The sequence below is a fragment of the Anabrus simplex genome, chromosome 1 (genome assembly GCF_040414725.1).
Source record: "Anabrus simplex isolate iqAnaSimp1 chromosome 1, ASM4041472v1, whole genome shotgun sequence".
NCBI lineage: Eukaryota > Metazoa > Arthropoda > Insecta > Orthoptera > Tettigoniidae > Anabrus > Anabrus simplex.
Window position 1 is genome coordinate 1235625543 of NC_090265.1, and position 25885 is coordinate 1235651427.

General features: G+C 39.8%; 1 protein-coding gene across 2 annotated transcripts in view; it reads right to left on the minus strand.

Annotated features, from left to right (window-relative positions):
* Positions 1-25885, minus strand: part of LOC136858225 (N-acetylated-alpha-linked acidic dipeptidase 2) — a 277870-nt gene that overhangs the window by 233982 nt on the left and 18003 nt on the right. For both annotated transcript variants that reach the window (XM_067137610.2, XM_068225454.1), the window contains exon 2: positions 19698-19907. In XM_067137610.2, the coding sequence (XP_066993711.2) occupies positions 19698-19907 (210 nt within the window). The remainder of the gene's footprint in view (positions 1-19697; positions 19908-25885) is intronic.

Here is a 25885-nt window from a genome sequence, read left to right on the forward strand (position 1 = left end):
GATAATGTCCAGATAGAGGAGGAGACTAAGGCTAAAGAAGTATTAACATTTACATATGATAACAATGACATTTACAATAAGATACAAAAGCTGAAAAGTAGAAAAGCAGCTGGAATTGATAAGATTTCTGGGGATATACTAAAGACAATGGGTTGGGATATAGTACCATATCTGAAGTACTTATTTGATTATTGTTTGGTCGGAGGAGCTATACCAGATGAATGGAGAGTTGCTATAGTATCCTCTCTGTATAAAGGAAAGGGTGATAGACATAAAGCTGAAAATTACAGGCCAGTAAGTTTGACATGCGTTGTATGTAAGGTTTGGGGAGGCATTCTTTCTGATTATACTAGACATGTTTGCAAAATTAATAACTGGTTCGATAGAAGGCAGTTCGGTTTTAGGAAAGGTTATTCCACTGAAGCTCAACTTGTAGGATTCCAGCAAGATATAGCAGATACCTTGGATTCAGGAGGTCAAATGGACTGTATCGCGATTGACCTGTCTAAAGCATTTGATAGGGTGGATCATGGGAGACTATTGGCAAAAATGAGTGCAATTGGACTAGACAAAAGAGTGACTGAATGGGTTGCTATATTTTTAGAAAAGAGATCTCAGAATTAAAGTAGACGAAGCTTTATCTGACCCTGTAATAAATAAGAGGGGAATTCCTCAAGGCAGGACACATGTCAAGATTTTGTCACAATTGAGTTAAGGAAAGTAATACAGTCTTTAAGTATAGATCTATCGTTTTTTGGAGAAACTACACACGCCACTGCATTGCTTTACCTGGTAGCTCTGCCTGGTAATAATAGTTTGTTGGAGAAACAGCACTTGTCACTGACACTGTACGTTTTAGGTGGATATCTCCAAACTAAGCTTTATTGACATGTGCTGTTTCAAAAAAAAACGATTCAAATGATATGAGTAAAGGAGTGGAATCAGAGGTAAGGCTTTTTGCGGATTATGTTATTCTCTATAGAGTAATAAATAAGTTACAAGATTGTGAGCAACTGGAACGTGACCTCGAAAATATTGTGAGATGGACAGCAGGCAATGGTATGTTGATAAACGGGGTTAAAAGTCAGGTTGTGAGTTTCACAAATAGGAAAAGGCCTCTCAGTTTTAATTACTGCGTTGATGGGGTGAAAGTTCCTTTTGGGGATCATTGTAAGTATCTAGTTGTTTATATAAAGAAAGATCTTCATTGGGATAATCACATAAATGGAATTGTAAATAAAGAGTACAGATCTCTGCACATGGTTATGAGGGTGTTTAGGGGTTGTAGTAAGGATGTAAAGGAGAGGGCATACAAGTCTCTGGTAAGACCCCAACTAGAGTATGGTTCCATCGTATGGGACCCTCACCAGGATTACCTGATTCAAGAACTCGAAAAAATCCTAAGAAAAGCAACTCGATTTGTTCTGGGTGATTTCCGACAAAGGAGTAGCGTTACAAAAATGTTGCAAAGTTTGGGCTGGGCAGAATTGAGAGAAAGAAGAAGAGCTGCTCGACTGAGAGGTATGTTCCGAGCTGTCAGCGGAGAGATGGCGTGGAATGAATAAGTTTGAGTAGCGTTTATAAAAGTAGGAAAGATCACAATATGAAGATAAAGTTGGAATTCAAGAGGACTAACTGGGGCAAATATTCATTTATAGGAAGGGGAGTTAGGGATTGGAATAACTTACCAAGGGAGATTGTCAATAAATTTCCAATTTCTTTGAAATCATTTAGGAAAAGGCTAGGAAAGCAACAGATAGGGAATCTGCCCTAAATGCAGATCAGTATTGATTGAATGAACCATCTTCAGAGCTGCCGACAGTGTGGTTTGAACCTACTATCTCCCGAATACTCGATACTGCCCGCACTTAAGAGACTGCAGCTATCGAGCTCGGTGAAATTGTAATTCTAGACCAGGTCATAAGCGAGCCTCTGCCATTATTTCGTTGTCCGGCTCCGTGGCTAAATAGTTAGCGTCTGGCCTTTGATCACAGGGGTCCCGGTACGCTCGGGTATTTTAACCATGATTGGGTAATTTAGCTGGCACGGGGGCTGGGTGGATGTGTCGTCTTCTCATCATTTCATCATCACGACGCGGAGGTCGCCTACGGGCGTCAAATCAAAAGACCTACACCTGGCGAGCCGAACATGTCCTCGAATACTCCCGGCACTAAAAGCCATACGCCATTTCATTTCATTATTCCGTTAATTGAGAGCCTCCGTGGCTCAGGCGGCAGAGCGCTAGCCTCTCACCGCTGGGTTCCGTGGTTCAAATCCCGGTCACTCCATGTGAGATTTGTGCTGGACAAAACGGAGGCGGGATTGGTTATACTCCGGCTACTCCGATTTTCCCTGTCATTTCATTCTGGCAACACTCTCCAATATCATTTCATCCATTAATCATTGCCCCAGAGAAGTGGGACAGGCTTCGGCAGCCGGCACAGTTCCTATCCTCGCCGCTAGATGGGGGCTGCATTCATTCCATTCCTGACCCGGTCGAATGACTGGAAACAGGCTGTGGATTTTCATTTCATTCCGTTAATTGTGCACACTGATCAATCCAATCAGCGCGTCAGAGTAGGGATCGAATAGCTGGAATAATATGACGAACCAGCGTGTTACGTAACAGTAATATCAGAAAAGGTATGAACCAGAGGAATGGTATGCTAGAGAAGAAAGTTATCTAACTTCCCTGCTGTTTCCCGCCAATATTCAGGCAGGCTCATATACTCGGTACGCAACAGTAATCCCATCTATCGGAGATGAGTGGCAGCATAAGAGACAAAGAACATCACAACAAACCCAACAAATAATAGTCAACGTAATGTTATTGTTGATCAGTTTTATGAGCTTTCGATATTGTAGGCCTTCACATTTTAGTTTTCTTCCGACTCTCAAATACCACTCTTAACATAGCCGGTACGGTAAAAATGTATGACATAAATAACTTCAGTTATGCAGTATTTATCGATAGGACCACTAATAACATACATACTTGAGAATTACATTTTAGGCATTCCCTAAGCTACCATTTCACTCAGCGTGAATAAAATTATACACTGACTGACAGAGCAAATGCAACACCAAGAAGGAGTGGTCAGAACTTTATGCCAATTGCAGGGTAGACTGACGTCACTGAGGTATGCTCATGATGTGAAATGCGCCGCTGTGCTGCGCACGTAGCGAACGATAAATGGAACACGGCGTTGGCGAATGGCCCACTTCGTACCGTGATTTCTCAGCCGACAGTCATTGTAGAACGTGTTGTCGTGTGCCACAGGACGCGTGTATAGCTAAGAATGCCAGGCCGCCGTCAACGGAGGCATTTCCAGCAGACAGACGACTTTACGAGGGGTATGGTGATCCGGCTGAGAAGGGCAGGTTGGTCGCTTCGTCAAATCGCAGCCGATACCCATAGGGATGTGTCCACGGTGCAGCGCCTGTGGCGAAGATGGTTGGCGCAGAGACATGTGGCACGTGCGAGGGGTCCAGGCGCAGCCCGAGTGAAGTCAGCACGCGAGGATCGGCGCATCCGCCGCCAAGCGGTGGCAGCCCCGCACGCCACGTCAACCGCCATTCTTCAGCATGTGCAAGACACCCTAGCTGTTCCAATATCGACCAGAACAATTTCCCGTCGATTGGTTGAAGGAGGCCTGCACTCCCGGCGTCCGCTCAGAAGACTACCATTGACTCCACAGCATAGACGTGCACGCCTGGCATGGTGCCGGGCTAGAGCGACTTGGATGAGGGAATGGCGGAACGTCGTGTTCTCCGATGAGTCACGCTTCTGTTCTGTCAGTGATAGTCACCGCAGACGACTGTGGCGTCGGCGTGGAGAAAGGTCAAATCCGGCAGTAACTGTGGAGCGCCCTACCGCTAGACAACGCGGCATCATGGTTTGGGGCGCTATTGCGTATGATTCCACGTCACCTCTAGTGCGTATTCAAGGCACGTTAAATGCCCACCGCTACGTGCAGCATGTGCTGCGGCCGGTGGCACTCCCGTACCTTCAGGGGCTGGGCTGCCCAATGCTCTGTTTCAGCAGGATAATGCCCGCCCACACACTGCTCGCATCTCCCAACAGGCTCTACGAGGTGTACAGATGCTTCCGTGGCCAGCGTACTCTCCGGATCTCTCACCAATCGAACACGTGTGGGATCTCATTGGACGCCGTTTGCAAATTCTGCCCCAGCCTCGTACGGACGACCAACTGTGGCAAATGGTTGACAGAGAATGGAGAACCATCCCTCAGGACACCATCTGTACCTCGACGTGTTTCTGCGTGCATCGCCGCTCGCGGTGGTCCTACATCCTATTGAGTCGATGCCGTGCGCATTGTGTAACCTGCATATCGGTTTGAAATAAACATCAATTATTCGTCCGTGCCGTCTCTGTTTTTTCCCCAACTTTCATCCCTTTCGAACCACTCCTTCTTGGTGTTGCATTTGCTCTGTCAGTCAGTGTATATAGCTTATTATAGATTGTAGTGGATCGTTCTCCGACTTCACACACCGATTTTCATTAAATTTTCTTCACCGTTTTCTCGTGATGCGTGTACGTACATACAGACAGATATTACGGAAAAGTAAAAACTGCTTTTCCTTGTTACTGTGGACACAACCGATACAGAAATGCCATTCTTTCTTTTAATTCTGAGCAATGACCATTTTGTACTATTTGAAGGCGACCTTGTCTTTTCTCTAGTAGCTCATGCAATAATAATAATAATAATAATAATAATAATAATAATAATAATAATAATAATAATAATAATATCTCAATGGTGCAACAGCACCAAAGGGCCGCGGCCTACCAAGCAACCGCTGCTCAAACCTGAAGACCTGCAGATTACGAGGTGTCGCGTGGTCGCAACGGCGAATCGTCTCAGCCGTTATTGTTGGCTCTCTAGACCTGGGCCGATATCTCACCGTCATATTATAGCTCCTCAGTTCCTCGAACTGGGTAAAAATTCCTGACCTGGTCGGGAATCAAATCCGAGAGCTCCGGGTAAGAGGCAGGCACACTGTCCCTACACCGCGGTGCAGGAATAATAATAATAATAATAATAATAATAATAATAATCTATGACATTTTGATTTGACAGAGAAATGGTAAGAAATAATGGAAATTAACAATCGTTAATATTGTTAGTGTATTCCAGAAAGCGACTGTGCTTACAAGTTGTTTTAGTTAGCGATAAAGGATAGGGAGCACTGGGTGAATTCGAACCACTGCAATTTATACCCTACTGCCCATATATAGCGCTTCTACATCCCACTGTCAGAAAAGGTGCAAAATTACGGCCGGATGCCCTTCCTGACGCCAGTATCACGTGGAGGGAGGTATTTACTATTGGGTGTTATCACTTGAACCGAAATTCAGGACGCTGACCAGCCAAGGATCCGGACGTCATTTCGATCACGATTCTCATTAAAAACAGCAAGGTCTAACAGAAAAGGCGGTAACCTTGCGTGCTGAATCGTGAGTTCTGCCGCTCACCTCAGGTATCAAGAGTTCGAGTCTCGGTAGGATAAAAAAATGTTAATTGTAAATCCTACACTACCGAGTCACATAAATTCCTCTGTTTTATCATGTCATTATTGACAGGGAGTAGGGTTATTTGTGGCCCTAGAAACAACCGCTGGGTAGTCCATCAGTAAGAAGACCACGCACCGGCATTCTGCACGAGCCCTTCCAGGCGTGTGGCCACGGAATCGATGAGGACAGAAGCATACGTACTGTCAACTGCGCCACTTCGTTACATGCCGCACCGTAAACATCTCAGAGAGCGTCGTTCGCATTTGTGCGTGATCGGGCCAGGTCTCCACCATCACTCTCTTCTCCTCGGCCCACATGTTCTCGATGGAATTCATGTCTGCCCTACTACAAGGAGGCTAGTCGATTATCTCGACCTGACCTTGCCAACCATTCCTGAACTAATTGGGACCTGTGTATCGAAGACAGGTCCTGCTGAAACTGTACAACACCGTCGGGATGGAGTACCCGCACAGAAGGGACCATAACATTCTCGGAAGTGCGCACACATTGCCCGAAAGTGAGATGCTACTTGGTTCTGTGCAAAATTCCAACCTCGCGAGAGCTCATCAAACACAAACCCGCGGTCAGAGCGCCGATACTCGGCCACGTTTGCTGGATTCTGTTGGACGCCGAAAGGGCGAATTATGCGTTCCGGCCCATCGTTCGTTATCTCGTCGGAGAATATGACAATCGACCCATCGCGCGGGATGCTCTCCTTGGCAAACGCAAGGCTGTTCAACCTCTGCTCATCAGTTACCTTTAGTTTCTTAGTCGTTTGCCGCGATTGTACCCTTCCTTCATTCCGGCGTCTCAAAGCCGTCCTCAAGGTGCCACAAAAACTCCCAGACTGACGTACTCGCACGGCGTTCACGGACGGGGTCGAATGGGCCTCAGTGACCAAGCGGTCGTCCTGTTCCCGGTTTGAGACCCGTCACGAGCCTCAGCCACAACGTCGGCTTACGTCTCCCGTTTCTCGAAAACGTCTTACCCAACGCGTTGCTGTATACTGTGGGATGCCGTAGCGTCGTCCAGCCTCTGTTGCGGTTAGACTTCTTTGTTCAACGAGAGCAACTACCCGTTCACGGATGGAAAATCCCTGGTGTGCCATAGTTGCCGGTGGATTGACCAAACTGTTTAATAAGCGTGCTGGAGGATTCCTGTGATCTTAATGGTTTGTTCACTGTTGCTGCCGGCAGAGTAGAAAGAAAGGAAAAAACCTTCCAAGTGTGAATCTGAGTCCGTGCACGCATAATACACCAGCCTCCTACCTTCCACCACTCTTGGATTTAAGGCCGTTTGCAGGAAACCGGGCTATCTAATTGCGCGTCTGTTCGTGAAGCGCTGTAAAATATTACTGTTATGTGCTTTGCGGTTCAGTAACAAAATCGTTTAAAATCCAGCACCCAATTTTTCAGGAGTACTGTGAATAATTTAAACAGCAGACTTGTGTAAAATGTGCTCATCTACACACCACATACATTCAAAAGAAATAGTCATTCAAAGGTATTAAAAATAGTGGCCTTTCACCCTATTGCTTTTAGAAAATATTTAGAGACCAAGGAAATACCAGTGGAGCTAATACACTTAACTAAGACGACTACGACAATGCTCATCTGAGCAGAAAGCACAATGAAGAGAAACATGCTACTGATTGCAAGCAGAGTTGGATCTCCAGTGCAGCGATCTGTGAAGTTGTAGCTGCGAAAGGAAAGATGTTCAACTGATGAGACGGCATGTCGGAAAATATGACGACTGTGTTTCTGACACCCAGTACGAGTCCATTTCATGACTGCTGATTTAACAAGGCGAGTTCCGGTCAATATTCTTTTCCAATTAAATCGTTACGCCTACGAAACAGAGTACGTCTTGTGTTTAGAATAGCATCTTGTATGTAGGCCTACAAAAGAGCTAGCACATCTACAATGTTGTTCAATAAAAGGCTAACGAATACACAAAATTGAACAGTAAATACTCTGAAAATATACATCAGTCTTCAGGGAAAAATTAAATGTCCATATAAGAGAAATATATCTTCAATCAACTATTAACGTTCGTTGGGAGCATATCCAAGAAAAGTATACAACAGCCCAACGACCTATCTGTGGTTATAACCCAAAGAAATTAAAAAACAGGCTGATCTTTTACTATCGCGATATGCATCGCAGTCAGTTTTATACCGTATGTTATTGCAACAAGGAATAGCTTCCATACTTGCTACTTACAATGGATATAAAAAGAACTTGTAGCTTTACATTCAGCAGATATCGCGCATATTGTTAACCACTATTGCCCTTATATGTGAACATCCCTTACCACAACCGGGCGTGCACGATCGAGCTTGGACCACACAGGACACCACATATTTCCGTCAATGCTGGATTTCTACAGCTGATGAACAGCGTCACGAGGAATGTAAGCTCTCTTCATGGTATCGCATTCGTAATGTTTCCAAGCCTTTGTACCGTAGCAGTGTTAACAATATCGTTCAGTGTTCCCAAAAAGTAGTGACAAATATTTTAACTAGTTTATTGTACCTTATGGGCGCTAAGAGCGAGGAGTGATAGAGTTATAATAATAATAATAATAATAATAATAATAATAATAATAATAATAATAATAATAATAATAAAGATGTGTGGCCTCCGGAGAGGTCTGGTGCAGGCCATTCGAGATGACATCCAAGGGCGACCTGCGCGTCCGAGAGGATGGGGTCCTACCTAGAACGAAATCTAATGCTGGAAATTGTAAAAATTCCGAGTTCCCGAGCCAGAGGAAATCAATGAAAGTTAAAATTTCCGACTCGGCCGGGAATCGAACTCGGGGCCTCTTGGACCAAAGGCCAGCATGCTAACCAGTTAGTCACGGAGCCGGACACAGCAGAGTTAATACTAGCTCTCTACCCTCGAAGTCAAACTTATATATTTACACATCAAGACAAACATACGATAATGCTATGCCGTTTAAACGTTGAGTCTGCAAGCCTTTGGTAAAGAACAGCCTCTATAATAATCTATGTACCGGGCGAGTTGGCCGTGCGGTTAGGAGCGCGCAGCTGTGAGCTCGCATCCAGGAGATGGTGGGTCCGAACCCCACTGTCGGCAGCCCTGAAAATGGTTTTCCGTGGTTTCCCATTTTCACACCAGGCAAATGCTGGGGCTGTACCTTAATTAAGGCCACGGCCGCTTCTTTACCATTCCTAATAATAATAATAATAATAATAATAATAATAATAATAATAATAAAACGCCCGGAAAGTTTCGGTAAATGTCCTGAATATAACAAACAGGAGTGCGATAGCCGAGTTGCACTACCGCTATCTTCTCGTCAAGTCGCCCGTCGTTCGAATTCCGGCCAATTTATGTGGGATTTTTAAAATATAAAGTCATCACCCCGTGTTTCATTCATTCATTCATTCATTCAACATGATCAAAATATTAGGTCACGTAATGGTGATGGTACAAGCTTGATTCCTTTCATTTATTTTCTTTCTCAGGTCCCCTATATTTCTAGATTAAACGATATTGTTGAGTCTTCACAGAGTTATGTGGGTACGGTCTGTTAGACATCTACGTAAAATCGTCTCGGCCGATACTGGGGTATCATTTGTTAAGTTCTACCTCTACGAGTTTCCCTATAATACAGCGGTTAGTTTCGATGAAGATAATTTCTGATCAGTGTGGTGTGCGACTTGCCCTGTTCGGATAGGCACATATGCGGACGACAAACTTTCTTCTTGCCCATTTTTGCGGTCCAAATGTGCTCAATATTTTCACATTACGAAGTTTCATGCTGTCGTCTTTATACAGTCTTCAGATCGCAGAGTTCTGGACTTCATTCTCAGCAAAATTGTGCGAGTTTGAGGGAGATAATTAGGATTCTCTCAGAAGACAGGCCTCCCTCAAACAATGTACAGAATACAGTAGGTGTCAAAGAGGGATGGGAAGGAAAAGGGGGGGGGGGGAGGAATCGTAGAAGACAAGTGGTCTAATTTTCTAGTGGGAAGCAGATTGCAGGCTAAGGGCTCTATTCAGGATCAGAATTCAGGACAGGTGTCTGTGAGAAATTGGTACGAGTCACTGCAGGTAGAACTTCAAAGGGAAGATGAGGAACAAGGAACTGTTGTTGAGAAGTGTGGAAGTAGGAAGGGAAACGGAAGGAAAACGGAAGGAAAGGGAAATGTAGAGTAGAGGAAAAGTCAGGTGGAACACGGTTATGGGAAGGAGAAAATGGAGGAAGACGTAGCTTCTGCAGCTGTCAGTAAAGATAGGGCAGACCAGGAGGGGAGGGGAGGGGATCAGTTAAGGTGGGTAGGGTTGAGGCTCGGGTCATGGGGGTTCCACTGTCAGACATGCGGGGAAAGTGTGCGGAAGAAAGAGAACCAGGGTAGAGTGTTAGCCAGGAATTAGGTTGAGGCAAATGTGAAGAAAGTAGAACAGAAGGAGGTAGTATTTCACGTTGGTACCAACAATGTAAAGCAAGCTGGTATAAGTACCAACATAGTTGGGAATGTGTGGGATCTACTAAATGCAGCATGGGAGAAGTTTAAGGAACCAGAGATTGTTATCAGTGGAATACTGTGTAGGAGGGATATTGACTGGAGGGTGATTGGGGATTTAAATGAGAGTGGGTATGTGGGAAACGGAGTGAGATTTCTAGATCCTAATGGGTGGTTAGGAGATAGGTATCTGCACTCAGATGGCCTTCACTTAAACTGCAATGGTACATACAAGATAGGAAATTTGTTTGGAAGAGCTATAGGAAGGTACATTAAGGGAAACAGGGTGGTCTAGGGAGTGGTGATAAGGGTACAGAGATCTGGAAGTAAAGTAGGGATGACATAAAATTGTTAGTGGTGAACTGTAGGAGTATTGTAAAGAAAGGAATAGAACTAATTAATTTAATAGATATATACTTACCAGATATTGTAATAGAAGTTGAATCATGGCTGAGAAATTATATAATGGAAGCAGAAATTTTCTCACGGAACTGGAGCATGTAATACCAATATAGTTGGTTCGTTATTGGACATCACAAATTTTCCAGCAAACGTATTCCTGGTTGTCAGCGTTTTGCCCCAGTGTGCTAAGTTTGGCTCATCAGTTGGTAAATAGCACACCTACCAAGACGCATGGCTAGTGCATACCATGGAGGTCACTGCATAGCCTACTTGGAGCCACCGGCAGTGCCAATGCACTATAAGAGACTTTGTCCCATTTTAAGAAATCTATGCATGCCTGGCTATCAGATGATATAGATGTTAATTCCCATAGGGAACCTGAAATATTTGTCCAGAATGAGAAAATTTATATTACCAATATAGTTGGTCCGTTACTGGACATTATAAATTTTCCAGCAAACTCATTCCTGGTTGCCAGCGTTTCGCCCCAGTGTGCTAAGTTGGGCTCGTCAGTTGGCAAATAGCATACCTACCACCAGCCTGATGACTAATACTAAAGAAGTATTAAAATTTACATATGGTAACAATGACATTTACAATAAGATACAAAAGTTGAAAACTAGAAAAGCACCCGGAGTTGATAAGATTTCTGGGGACATACTAAAGACAATGGGTTGAGATATAGTACCATATCTGAAGTACTTATTTGATTATTGTTTGCATTTGCATTATTTGCATTATTGTCTGTCATTAGTTGGAAATGATGGTGCCGTAGGCTATATTGAAGATTGTATAGACGTCAATAGGCTATTTTTCTTTGATGAAGTATTTGTGGGAAGAGTTTGTGATAGGTGAGCGTACTAGTCGAAAGGGAACGGTATTGTCAACTGGTGGGTAGCCAAGTAAATGATGAAATTCCCTTTGACCGCTGAGATGTTAACTTACAGTAAAAAATATGGCTGATGATGCCTACTATTGATAGGCGAAACATGTATCATCCAATGTATTAATTTTATGTTAACAATTTTGATAAGGACAAAGTCCTAATTTTTAAGATTGTATTGTCTTGAATAAGTGGGTGAACAATAAAAACAAATTAGTGTTATTTAATAAGTGTTATTTTCTGAGCTGTCGGTGGAGAGACGGCGTGGAATGACATTAGCAGACAAATAAGTTTGAGTGGTGTCTTTAAAAGTAGGAGAGATCACAAAATGAAGATAAAGTTGGAATTCAGGAGGACAAATTTGGAATAACTTACCAAGGGAGAAGTTCAATAAATATCAAATTTCTTTGAAATCATTTAAGAAAAGGCTAGGAAAACAACAGATAGAGAATCTGCCACCTGGGCAACTGTCCTAAAAGCAGATCAGTATTGAATGATTGATTGGATTGATTGTTGTAAGAATCTAAAGGAGAGGGCATATAAGTCTCTGGTATATAACCTTTCAATGGATTCCGAGTTGAAGATGAAGGAATCACTGAAGTTTATGATAGTATGGAAGCTGTTTGAAACCATGCTGAAAGTATACGTCCAGTCAATTCATGTCTAGATACTTTGATAATTCGAAGTAACTCGTTCAACTGAATGGTAAGCTTTAATAAAAATTAAATGTATGAGAATTCATAAGTTCAGAACCCCCTGGTATCTAACAAATTCATGTCCAGAAGTACAGTCAACTACTGTTGAATGAAAAGGACTATATTCGATGAGAGAGTAAAATGATTTCTTATGCGCAACGTTTAGTTCCAATAACAATTTATGAATATTATGAATGATACACGCCAAGTTCACCTTCATTTGCACCAGTCATACATTATCTGACTACTATGAACATCTACAAGTGATTGAAAATTTGTTTATGAAACGACTGATTAGGACACAATGGAAGAAAACGCATTCCCAATCGTGAAAGTAAGTTATGTCAAGGAGAATGTTCCTCGAACGTCAGAAATATTAAAAAGGAGGTTATATGGCAATGATTTGTTCTGAAGTATAAAAACGCACACAATTATATTATCGTTATTATAGAATAGGGTTTTGTTTTTGTTGAAAACAATGAGAGAAGGACAATTAATCCATTAATGGCTATCAATTAAGTAATACCTGGTTGCCAGCCATTAAGAATTTACATACATAGTTACCTTCCCTGTCCCTTCACTATTGTTTTTTTGTCTCACTGTTTTCTAAATTCGTACAATCCATATCGCCAGATGTTTCATTCCAGGCTTGTGTCTATGTCATACACCTGTCGATGTCATATGTTACATACACATGTTATGTGAACCTCTTGGACTGATTCTGATGGTTCGGTCAGCTTCCGCTTTGAACGCTAGCGCTGTGCCACGTCGGGGAGCCATCTGGTGACGAATGAATGTACCATTCCCACTTCTATTATAACGTCTAAGTTTACAAGGTCATTGTTAAAGAAGCCTTTCTCATGGACAGTCAAGATTTTCTTCTGATGACACAGAGCACAGTTCTCTGCAAAACATAAATAATTTCACTTTATTTTCTTCACACGGCATAAGCCCAAAAGGCCATACAGTATCATGTCTATTAATATATGTGGTTTGGTGTGTGATACTATACTAATTGTATTATAAAAGTTGCAGGTTTAATGATGTCAAGTTGGACGGAAAATTGTTATACTGAGATATCCGCCAGTATGGTCATGCAGGCCTAAACCGGGTTGGAATCCCGGCAGGTCTGGAAGATGTGTTGAAACAAATAAAATGATAATATTCCAACAACCAGAATGATGGAGCTGTGTCTTCAAGAATTTGTCAGTACCAAGAACTTGTCCTTTTTCCTATTCTGTTAGAATTGTACATTACGTAGATTTAGATTTTCTTTCATGTTTATAAGTGTGACGTGTTATATGTACGTACGTACAACTTGACCGATGGTATAAGATCATCTCTACGAAACTTACGATATTTGTGGAGTGCAATAATCCTCTTAAATAATGGCGTAATTGCAATCATATTTTATAATGTGCTATTTTATCACGTTTCGAGCACATAACCATGGATTATGATACGGGAATTTTACTAGGAATTAATTGATCGTTTTTGAAGTGCAGTCATCCTAACTAATTTAATGTGCCAATCACTAGGTGGATAGTTCTTATTGGAATAATTATAAATATTTGTTATATGTGTTGAGATTGCAAGTTTCTTCATGAGAGAAATACTTTATTAAACTGCATTGATGTAGATGGTGAAGTTCACATATATTTAGAACTGAAATAGTCTTCGTCAACAATTTTGAGATTGTGTATTTAAAGGAAGGATTTGAATAAGCTTGATGCGTAGATGAAATGATATGATATGGTTGAATGATAGGATCGTCGAAGTAAATGAAATGATGTTATGCGCGATGGTTAGGTTGTAATGTTTTGTTGGAAAATAAGCATTACTCGTAATGTAATGTTGTCTTTGAAGAATTCCAAGAATGTTGATAGTGAATGTAATGGAATAAATGCTCATCATGCGAATATTAAAATAATATGGAGGAATAGACAAGCATTTAGAATTTGATAACTATGCTTCAAAGGTGTTGTTTCTGAAGAATATTTTCTTATTGGACATGTGAATAGTCATCAATAATAATTTGAGATGTGGTTATGGAACAAACGTTATATTAATGAATAGATACATATGACAGGAAAATCTTTGACACAATGTTATGCCAATGAGACGTATGAGTTACATAATGATTTCCTGTAGAATAGCAGTTGTTGTGCTCATGTCTTGTAGATATTAGTAGAATTTTAGATCTTTGGAGGAAAACCTATGGATGGATCCAGATGCTATGGTGTCTTAATAATATCAAATCATGATTGACTGTGATGGTATTATGTAGTTTCGAATGTCTATTTTATTTTAGATGCAGCGATTTGAGGACACCGTGATTATGTTCTTTATTTCACAATTCTGGTGATTATTTATCTGAAATTAGCTGCAGATCTTATTTTGAATGTCCACGATTGTTTTATTTTAGGTTCCATGACGTTGCACACATTTACATGGCAAACACTCAAGTTGGAATTCGTCGATCTACGCGAAGTTTATAATATTACATTAATAGAATATCAAAGGACAAGGTTTTGACATATAAATGAATAGATATGAATGAATAAATATTCTTTTGTGATGGACAAATTAAATAATTTAAACGATTATACTGTCAATTGTACATTTAAGCCTTCAGCAATTTTCATGTTGGCAATAACGATTTGTTTGCTTTGTTTACCTTAATGTTAGATTGGTTTGCCAGCACATTTGTTTTGATTATATAAAATTGTAGCACCTTACGAGCGAGAAATTACAACCAACAAAATTACATTAGCATTTGTTTTTAACTGCATTGATTTATATGTTCAACATTTGACTTATCCATCCATGTTGGAAGATTTTATTTATTATAGTTGTTAATTATATTTTATTGATGAATTGATTTGATTAAAGCAGAACATCCGTCCAATTAAAATAGATTCTCAGTATCATCATTTATATATTAAGAGTTTAATTAGCCTCAGATAGTTATAAGATACAGATTCTCATAATGACAATGATAACATGCTAATGATTGCCATGAATTGTAACCAGTGCCTGATTGAACCTGTACGCCCGCGAGCGGAATCTCTTGGATCACTGTTGAGTAAGGCTGAGACACATCTACAACATTTCTTCAAACCCCTAATTATACTTGAACAGTTACAGTTATGACTAAATTTGGGGTATGGTTCTATTGTATGGGACACCCACCAGGATTACTTGGTCCGACAACAGGAAAAAATCCAAAGAAAAGCAGCTCCATTTTCTGGGTGATTTCTAACAAAAGAGCAGTGTTATGAAATTGTTGCTAAGTTTGAGCTGGGAAGACATAGGAGAAAGGAGATGAGCTGCACAACTAAGCGGTACGCTCCGAGCTGTCAGTGGAGAGATAGCATGGAATGACATTAGTTGACAAGTAGGTTTGAGTGGAGTTTTTAAAAGTAGGAAAGATCACAATATGAAGATAAAGCTGGAATTCACAAGAGCAAATTGAGGCAAATATTTGTTTATATGGAAAGGAATTACGGATTGGAATAATTTACCAGTGAAAATGTTCTGAAATTATTTAAGAAAAAAGGACTAGGTAAACAACAGATACAAAAGAGTAAAATAATATATTATTATTGGTCCACCTTTTCAATACAAAATGAAAATTACATAGGGACTAGTTTCGACCTAGTAATAGGTCATCATCAGCCTGAAGTAAATTAAAGCGTAAATATTGAAGAAAACAAACAATGTAAACACAAGTACAGTCTTTTTAAAGGTACATACCATGTGGGAAGTTGAGTAGAGATATATTAAAAATAATAACTCTTCCAATTGACGAAGCACTGAGCGGAAGTTATGTAAAGTTCGGTGCGCCGTATATTATAAAAGACCACTGTGCACTAAATGATGTAATAAAGAAGAATAGTAGGTTGAATGCTGGCTTCTTCTTAGCTGTTGTATATTCGAAGAAGATTACGTCGTATTTTATAAGGTATGTATTTTGACGTCTATCAATACCTTATAAAATACGACGTAATCTTCTTCGAATATACAACAGCTAAGAAGAAGCCAGCATTCAACCTACTATTCTTCTTTATTACATCATTTAGTGCACAGTGGTCTTTTATAATATACGGCGCACCGAACTTTACATAACTTCCGCTCAGTGCTTCGTCAATTGGAAGAGTTATTATTTTTAATATATCTCTACTCAACTTCCCACATGGTATGTACCTTTAAAAAGACTGTACTTGTGTTTACATTGTTTATGTTTTCTTCGATATTTACGCTTTAATTTACTTCAGGCTGATGATGACCTATTACTAGGTCGAAACTAGTCCCTATGTAATTTTCATTTTGTATTGAAAAGGTGGACCAATAATAATATATTATTTTACTCTTTTGTAATCACAGTTCAATACGGATCTATCATTATGAAACTTATTTCTTTTAAACAACAAATAGGAAATCTGCCACCTGGGTGGCTGCTGTAAATGCAGATAAATGGTGATTGATTGACTGATTTCATGGCTGACATTTTCCTCACCTACTCAGATATTATTCATATATTCCACAGCACCTTACGCTCCCCACTCCCATCTGTATATTTCCATTTGTCTGGTAGATCCCATATTATGCAGGAAAAAAAATTTGCCATGCCCCAACCCTTGTATTAACATACCAGCCTCGCAGTGCAGGGGTAGCATGCCTGCCTCTAACCCGGAGGCCCCAGGTTCGATTCCTGGTCGGGTCAGGGCCTTTTACCTGGATCTGAGGGCTGGTTCGAGGTCCACTCAGCCTGCGTGGTTACAACTGAAGAGCTATCTGATGACGAGGTGGCGGCCCTAGTCTAGGAGCCGAGAATAACGGCCGAGAGAATTTGTCATGCTGACCACACGACACCTCAATCTGCAGGCCTTTGGACTGAGGAGCAGTGGTCGCTTGGTAGGTCATGGCCCTTCAGGGCTGTTGTATCATGGGTTTTTTTTCTTGTATTGATATGAACATGTAAAAAAGACTATTTCACCTCATACTGATGTTCAATTATTTTCTATTATTGGTTTAAAAATAAAGCTGGGGTCAGAATGGACCATAACCAGTAATATTGGTCACTTATTTTGTACAATACTGTGAGGCTATGAACTAGACATGGGTACAGTCATAAAATTTCAATATAAATGGTCCGTTATTATTGGAAATTATAAATTTTCCAGCTAACTCATTCCTGGCTGCCAGCGTTTCAGCTCAGTGTGCAAATTTGGACTCATCAGTTAGCTGGTAACTGGCACACCTACCAAGACGCATGGCTAGTGCATATAGCGGAGGTCACTGCGTAAGCTACTTGGAGCCACAGGCAGTGCCAATGCACTTTGAGAGACTTGGTCTCTTTTACAAAAACTGATGCCTGCTAGGCCATCACATGATAATGATTCCCCTAGGGAACCTGAAATATTTGTCCTGAATGAGTAAAAATATTTCAGGTCCCCTATGAGAATCAATATCTGTATCAACAGTCATAAACGTCAGAAGGCTGGAATGGGGTGGGCACTAATGCGTACAAACTAGAGAATGGGCAAGAACAACATTTCTGCACACCCCCATAGGTGCAATTATAGCATGCACCCAAAAGACCAAAAGTCAAACGTTTGAAATAACTGTACAAGTAGTATTTAAAATTAAACAAGACCAGAGTTTTCAGAACCCGATAACATTTAAAAATGAAAATAAATTCACATGAGTTTTCGTCTCACTTTGAAGGTAGTGAACTAGTCAAGCAAATCTTCATAGTTTTTGCTTTTTGTTTGCTAGCAGACGTCAGTAAAGCTGCTCCTCTTCAAATGTTATAGTTAAGAAGGAAGGAGACAATGACATACCCTCAGCCAGTAGCAATATCTTGGGAAATAAAATAGTCACATTGAAAATGTTGAGAATGACAGGTATTATATGAATTTTTCTTAGATGTTATAAAAGTACGACCACACACGTGTTGTGTTATTTTAAGAATAAATACCAAAAATTTACAGCGGTAATTTCTAATTTAAATTATTCAAAGCATACAAAAATATGATTGTAGGTATTTACAATATTAGCCAAAATTTGCCCCTCCTCCCAAGGCAAGTGCCTGTTATAAATCTGCCTCAGAATGCCAGAAGGACTAGGAAAGTTGGAAGACCTAAACTGAGGTGGCAAGAATGTGTGAGGCAAGAGTTCAAAAATGGAGGAGCCTGGCTCTAAATAGGGAGGAATGGTAAAATCTTTTGAAGAAGGCCAGGACTCACAATAGGCTGTCGAGCTAATGATGGTACATTCCTGTGGCTTGGGGGCTAAGTGTTTGTTCTGTCTTCAACATCCCTGCAACTCATACACCACACACTACACTTCCTTACAATACAATGACACACAGGTACCTACTCGCAGCAGATGCTGCCCACCCTCCTTGGAAAGTCTGCCTTACAATGGCTACAGTAGGCTATAATAACCCTATATATCAAAATACTTCAGTATATTATGGTTCTGCCAGAGTACCAAACTACTACACAAGAAGCATCATCATTTAGTAAGATCATCAATTGCTTAGTCTAAGAGACAGCATGGATGGGAGGTATGTGAGGAGGTTCATTGTGCCTTTTCATAAGACTACTTGGGGGGCAGACATCACTGGGAGTTCCACAATGAGGTTCAGCGAGTCTCTGCAGTAGACTAAATGGGGAACAGACATCATAGCCAGTCACAGAAGGGATCAGAAAGAGTAAATAACAAGATCTCCACATGTTATGGAAAACAGCAATCATGCTATTGAAATATTAGATCCTACGACTTGTTTTGAAAGGGATAAAAATCAGGCTAAGTTAATCTTGAAAAAAAAAAAAAAAAGCCACTTAAAAACTAATGTCTGCCATACATATCCAGAAAGTACAAAATTTCTCTTAAACAGTGGGTTTGCCTTCTGTTTGGAGCCAGAGGTTCATTATTGAAAGTACACAGAAGCTATACTGAAAAGTTTAAAACTTCCATTCCACAAAGAAAAAAATATTGATAGAGATCTTTAGGGACTCACTACAAATCTACATTCTTATTTTTATCTTAACATTAAGTGACTCTTACCATATTACATTTGTATATTTAAATTCAAATTGTATACAAACTTACTTTTTATTGTATTCTGGATTTGCATGGTTAGCCTCATTAGACAACAGACAATTTATCTATTTCATAAATCTTAGTAGTACACAGACTTGCCTTCTCCCATTGACAGTTACTGACACAGAAGATTATTGATTAAGGAAGGAAATTGTCTATTAATAGTTGAACGTGAAGATAAACCTAGAACTTTTCCAGTTTGTAGACTATAGTCTAAGTGGGTTGCTAGTTCCCAATATTTCATTAGAAACTGTCCTCACTGTTTCCAACGGTTCGCTCTCTATGAAGGTCAGTAGTGGGAAATATCATGGCCTACAAACTCGGAAGATGTATTGTACATTCGTCAAGATATTGGCCATGAAAGCCTAAGCTACAATATGAAGAGTTAAGAGAACATCAATGCCACATGGTGTAAGAACTTTTCAATGAATCACCTTGTATAGTACAGGCACAAACACACTACAGACATGGATACGAGACACCACCACTACTAAATTAAAATTTGTCCCTTTCTTTAACTTATGGTGGGTACATGCAGCAAGCAATAAAGTTGTCCTTAGAAGCATCTTACCTTAAAAAGTTATCCACATTTGCAGGATTAATATTAGTCAAAAGGTATGTTGCAACATGTGGATCTGCATCTTGATTGTCATTCAGGTACATCTTTTTACTTCTTCCAGTACTGATAAATACAATGTAACTTGTTAAAAACCCAACAATCAAGCATAGAACGCCAGTGAGGATCATCATTGAGTAGAAGTCCTGAGATCTGTGTTGCGGCCTGTTAATAAATAAAAGACATTATTGGAACATGATGTAGAAATACAGAATTTAAAATGGTTGTAAAATGGGTCACTTCAGTAATAAGGAAATCTAATGCTGAAGTTTAAGGAATAAACTAGACATGTATACTTTGTTTAGAATATAGAATCAAAGAGAATAGTACAACTGGCTTTACGTTACACCGACACAAATAGGTCTTATGGTGACGATGGGATAGGAAGAGCTAGGAGTGGGAAGGAAGGTGCCCTGGCCTTAATTATGGTATAGCCCCAGCATTTGCCTGGTATGAAAATGCGAAACCACGGAAAACCATCTTCAGGGCTGCCGACAGTGGGGCTCGAATCCACTATCCCCCCAGATGCAAGCTCACAGCTGCGCGACCCTAACCGCACAGCCAACTCACCCAGTAAATCAAAGAAAATGTGTGTATGTTGTTTTCCTAATAAAATCTCCTTTTCAAGAATTAGGTATATGTGCATTAAGATGTGTATATGGCAAATTACCTGCAGTAAGAGTAGGCTTATTAAGAAATTGTATAAAAACATTTGAAAGATATAATTTTAAACAAAGGACTGTGCACAGGATTAAGTTTAAAATGTATTTATAATAGTCACTAAAATGTTCCTTGAATAACTGGTTTTAAGGATTAATTTGAATATTCCAAGATATTAAGTTTAATGGCATACAGGGTCAACTAAAGAAGAAAATAATATGACCAAATATGCAATGTTCATACGACATACACCATACTGAACGCTGTGGCTGACAGTGTTGGGAGGTAATTGAATAAAAGTAATCTATTTACTTTTTAGAAAATAATTTTTACTTGTAATTTACTTCTTGAAATAAAATTGTAATCTTTACTTTCTAGTAATTGATATACATCACATGGAAGCAGAACCATGAAAAAATGATTAATATAACATGCTTTTTTATATTTCTGTTACATCAGAACCAGTAACTTCACCATTCTGGGTAAAGTACGGTACTTTCTTACCTCTCCTGTACATCCAAAGCCATCTTTCTTATACTAATGATGTTCTTAAAATCAAACACAGGAATTCCTTCATGCGCCCTGTACAGCGTCTTTCCAGTAAATGCAGAGATGTACTTCCCCTCAAAGAGGTCGAGACTTAACGATGAGAATTTTAAGAACCAATTATTTTATTGGTAAAGTAAATGGCAAAATGTTTTAAATGCTACAAGTCATTAACTAAAATTAAAATGATGTGAAAAGATAATTTTGAAAGTTTGAAACTATCATGTTTAGTCTCATCTAGTGATGATAGCCACTTAATGTATCTATGCTAAAAAAAATAAAACCACACACAAAATGAATAATATATTTTACTTGCAAACTATGGTATTGTTACAACCCCATGTGGAAAAACAAAAGATGCCAGTGAATTCCTTACAACTAGCATTCTGTAATGTAACAGTAACTTTACTGATTACTTGTTGCAAAAGTACAGTAATCTGTAATTGAGTAAAATATTTCTTAGGCAATAGTAATTAAGCCCAATTAATTTTTTCCTGTACTCTTCCAATCACTACTGATAATTCCATTATTTTACTTCTTAAAACAATCACCACCATTTTGAACACCTTTGCTGAATATTGTCATGGCTCTTAATGAGGAAACTGGTCTGGCCCCGCGGTGTAGGGGTCAACGCGTCCGCCTGTCACCCGGCAGCCCCAGGTTCGATTCCCGGCTGGGTCAGGGTTTTTTGATTGTAAAGGATTAATAGCCCTGGCCTGGGGACTGGGTGTTTGTGTCGCCCTTAACATTCCTATCCTCACTCTACACTTCCTCCATTCCAATTACACACAGGTTCTTATCACATGGTGCAAGTAGGGGCAAAAGATCTCCATAGGTCAACACCCTGAACAAATAGCATTAAAGAAATAAAAGGAAACTGACTCATAACCATTCCTTTCATTCCCTAAAAATCTTCCCACATTGGAAACCTAACTCATTACGAACATTTGGAAGTGTGTGACTTGTTCTTTGTAATGTTGCCACCAGTTGCAGCGAGCATCCGTAAATCTTTGGAACAAGGAACAAATATGACATTTAAATGGACTATGATCTGGGAATAAGGTAGAAGTAATAAGACCTATCTTGAACGCAGTAAACAACATCTAACAGTGTGTGCTTTGTGGGATCTAGCAAGGTCTTGTAAGAATATTGCATCACCCAACAGTTTTAGACATCTCTCTCACACTGCAGAGAAAACTGTTCCAAAGATTTATCAAGAGCTGATTTAAAATCCCCTTAAAGGTAATATATTTTCTACCTCTATTTAAGGACCATCTCTCTTTCGACAAATGACGTGGCATTCTCTTGTTCTGACCTTTCTTAAAAGACCATTTTCTCTGTTAAATCTAATGTATACAGTATGTATCTAAAAACAAAATGATGTCTGTATAATTGCTTTCCAAAATAACATGGTGGCTATATTATTAAAGTATCCGTTCCCAAGATATTCGGCCATCCAGCATTGCATGCTTGAAAGTTTCAATTGGCCTGTCAACATTCTGCTTGTTTGGGATGAAATAGTATGCAGAAGTTAAGTGACTAAGTGACTCTTAAATCCCTTGCCACATTAACAGTACTGTGCCATTCTGACGTGTAAGATAAGATCAGGAAAATATGCATTTGCATAAACACAGTGACCAGGAGAATTACTAGCTCTGGGTTTCCCAGTTCAAAGATGAACTAATAGACTCAGGAATTAAATCTAAGGAGGTGATGTTTACAGAAACAATGTCACTAGAAAAAGTGTTGGTTAACATAGAAAATATACAAAAATCTGTTTTACTGAAAGACTGTGCAGATGCTGAATGTCTCAACGGACTTTTCAGTTTACTTAGTGAATCTGAAAAATGATTTAAAAAGTGTGTTAAAAAGAATCAAGAGTTCAATTTATTGGGTTTTCAAAAGACAGTAATACGACCTGAACTGTGATTACAAAATACGTTAAATGTGAACTGATGTAAATAAATTACAGTTCAATGCTGTATGTGTTTAAATTGTATATTACAGTACCAGTGCAACTACTTAACATTATTTTAAAATCCCAACCCTTCGTGAGACCAACTCTCTAAAGTACCACTTTTTTTATTTTTTATAAGGAACTGTCAATGGTCACTTAATACAAGTGCCATACATGTCTAGGAAATGGATGGAGAGCAGCATATAATTACAACCGATAATCATTCTACCCTCCACTGAAGAAGACTGCAGCCAAAATGTTTAGACCCACATTTTTCTTTTAAATGTATTATATCCACACGGTCTTGCATGGTAAGTTGCTACAGTATTTCTTAGACATGTATATTTTGCACCCGCTAGCTTTCTTACCTGAGGATTTACAGCCTTCACCAGTCTACAAAACTGACATAACACTGCAATTGCAGTATGTCCCTCATGAACTAGATGACACACCAGAAAAATTTAACTGTTGTATGCCAAAATTGGCTGAACCCATAACTGTCTGCATGCAATAAGATTTTTACAAATTATAGTTTTCATAACATCATTACAACACTCAGTGACGGAAAAGCATTTTAGAAAATCTTCAGTGCAACTGTTAACACCTAATTCCTTTCAGCCTCTTGATGCCTACTGCAGAGTGGGCACCTCTCAAATCTAATCCTTCCAGCATTCAGCTGTATGGCATGCCTGTTTGCCTGCTACTTACTTTATGTTGTCCCACATGGCTGTGGCATCTCTCAAACCCCTAGATTCTTCGTACAAAAGGTTGTGTGTCTTCTTCCCAAAAACACAGACATCCAGATTGCTGCTGCTGCTCATCCCTGAGCAAGCACATAAAGCTGTCTATGGGGGAAGCAGCTTGTTCATAGATCGACAACGCCAGCAGTGTGGAGTGTTTGACCCTGTGACTTATTGATAGTCATAATGAAACAGATGCTCACAGGGAACTGCATATATTTGTACCAGAATGTATAGCTGTTGGGGATGAAAGGGATATGCGAGATGAACATGCTGTCTCCTCTGCCACATTTCTTTGTAATAGCATCACTAAGCAGCTGCCCTCTTTGCATGACTTGGGAGTGCTGACTTCAAAGTGATTGAATGTGTGTGAAGTTTTGGAGCTTTCAGAGAGTTTAAAAACTCCATTGGGTAATTTGTTGTTTCATCCTGATTGTCACTGTATTGACAGATGTGAACACAATGTCGAAAATGAAGCACCCTGTCATTTTAAGGTGTGAGGGTAGCTTGTTCACAGAGCCAACAATTTTGTTTGCCTGGCAGACATCTATGTCGGTACACATGGGTGATAAGCTCAGTGATGACCAAGGGCAAGATCATGGCCAGTGAAGGTGCTAGCTCGACTCCTCCACTGATCTTGGTCAGTATATCCTCTCCAGTCTTCAACAGCAGGTCAGAGAACTCTCATGCAAGTCAATCTCTCCCCCAAGCAAGCTCACATATTTGTGGTAAGTGAGAGCTTCTTAACACGAGACCAGTGAACAAATCAGGCTGGCGTTGACCTTATCAGCATGTGTACCACTGGTGATGAGGGAGACTGTCTGGTGGAAGTCACCAGAAAACAGAAACATTACTCCACCCACTAATCTGGTACTGTTTCTTGTTTCTTATAGTGTGCAGCTAACTGCTTCTACTGCTATTTGGTCTGCCATAGTGTATTCATCTCACATGATGAGAACGCAATCTTGCAGTACTTTTGCTACGTCGCTGCTTTCTGAGATACTTCACACAGGACACTTTGTATGGTCAAGATCAATAGGTATTTTGAACATGGAAAGAGTTGTCTTCTCCCGACAGCAAGGTTGCCGTTATCCCTGTGGATGCCACCATGAGAACTATGTTGCTGTCACCTCAAGTCTTAGCCAAAATAAGATTTTCCAGGGTGTTAACGAAAAACATTTCATGGAGTTCGATGTGATGCTGTTTACAATCTGAGAGTATATGTTTTTCTACTCCGTAGTTAGTTATGGTTCATTTTCTTGTATGAAATAACATGCATTTATGAAGCACTGCAGCTTGTTTCAGCCCCATACTCTTTATCAACACCATATTGTTTGTGGTCTGCAGTGTCGGAAGATCATATTGATTTAAACTATTCCTGCCAATTGAAATGATGAAATCCTGAGATATGTGAAATAACAGTTTTCTATGACGACACATATATAAGCAACTTAATTAGCTAGTTAATTAAACTAAACTAAACTAAAATCTATAACTTGAGTAATGTATGAATGAAAACATATTGAAGAAAACAGGAAATTAAAGAATATGCTACTGTCTGCACCAAACAACTAGAAGCTATTGTTCAGAAATCTTGCAGTGCTCCTGTAAGCATATCCACACAGAACACTACAGCACAGTTACTCACTTCACTAGCTATACAGTTGGTCCTCCATCTGCCCCTTGTCCTGAACCTCTGCGTCAATTCCCAGCTGCGTCCAAAACTACTACATAACAGTAACAACACACTGCTTGTGTAATCACTGTGTATTATTGAAATAATGAAGTAACTAATAGACATTCTTACTGCATTTTTACTGTACATTTTATATGAAAAAGAAAATGTATGGGAATCAATTATCTTAGTACGATCAAAACTAGATTTAATATACCCTATCCTGTGCACACCTAACATAACTTATATACATACTGAGTTTTATCAGAGAATATGCATATGAGCATTTGTAGAGGAAATGTAATTTAGAATCCTGTATGTATGCACCTTTTGTTTGGAAGACCAACAGTTTACCCATTATTTTTGTTTATATTGGATAACATATTCACACCAAAAGACAAGTTTTCCTGAAAAACTGCTAAGAGTTAATACACTAAGTAGACTCTTTCTTAATAGGACTAACATGTAAGCAGCAAATTCACTTTTAAGAGACCCAGGCACACATTTTCGTACATTTTCATTCACTGTATGGCCTTACGAGAACAAAAGTGGCTATTTGGCCTAT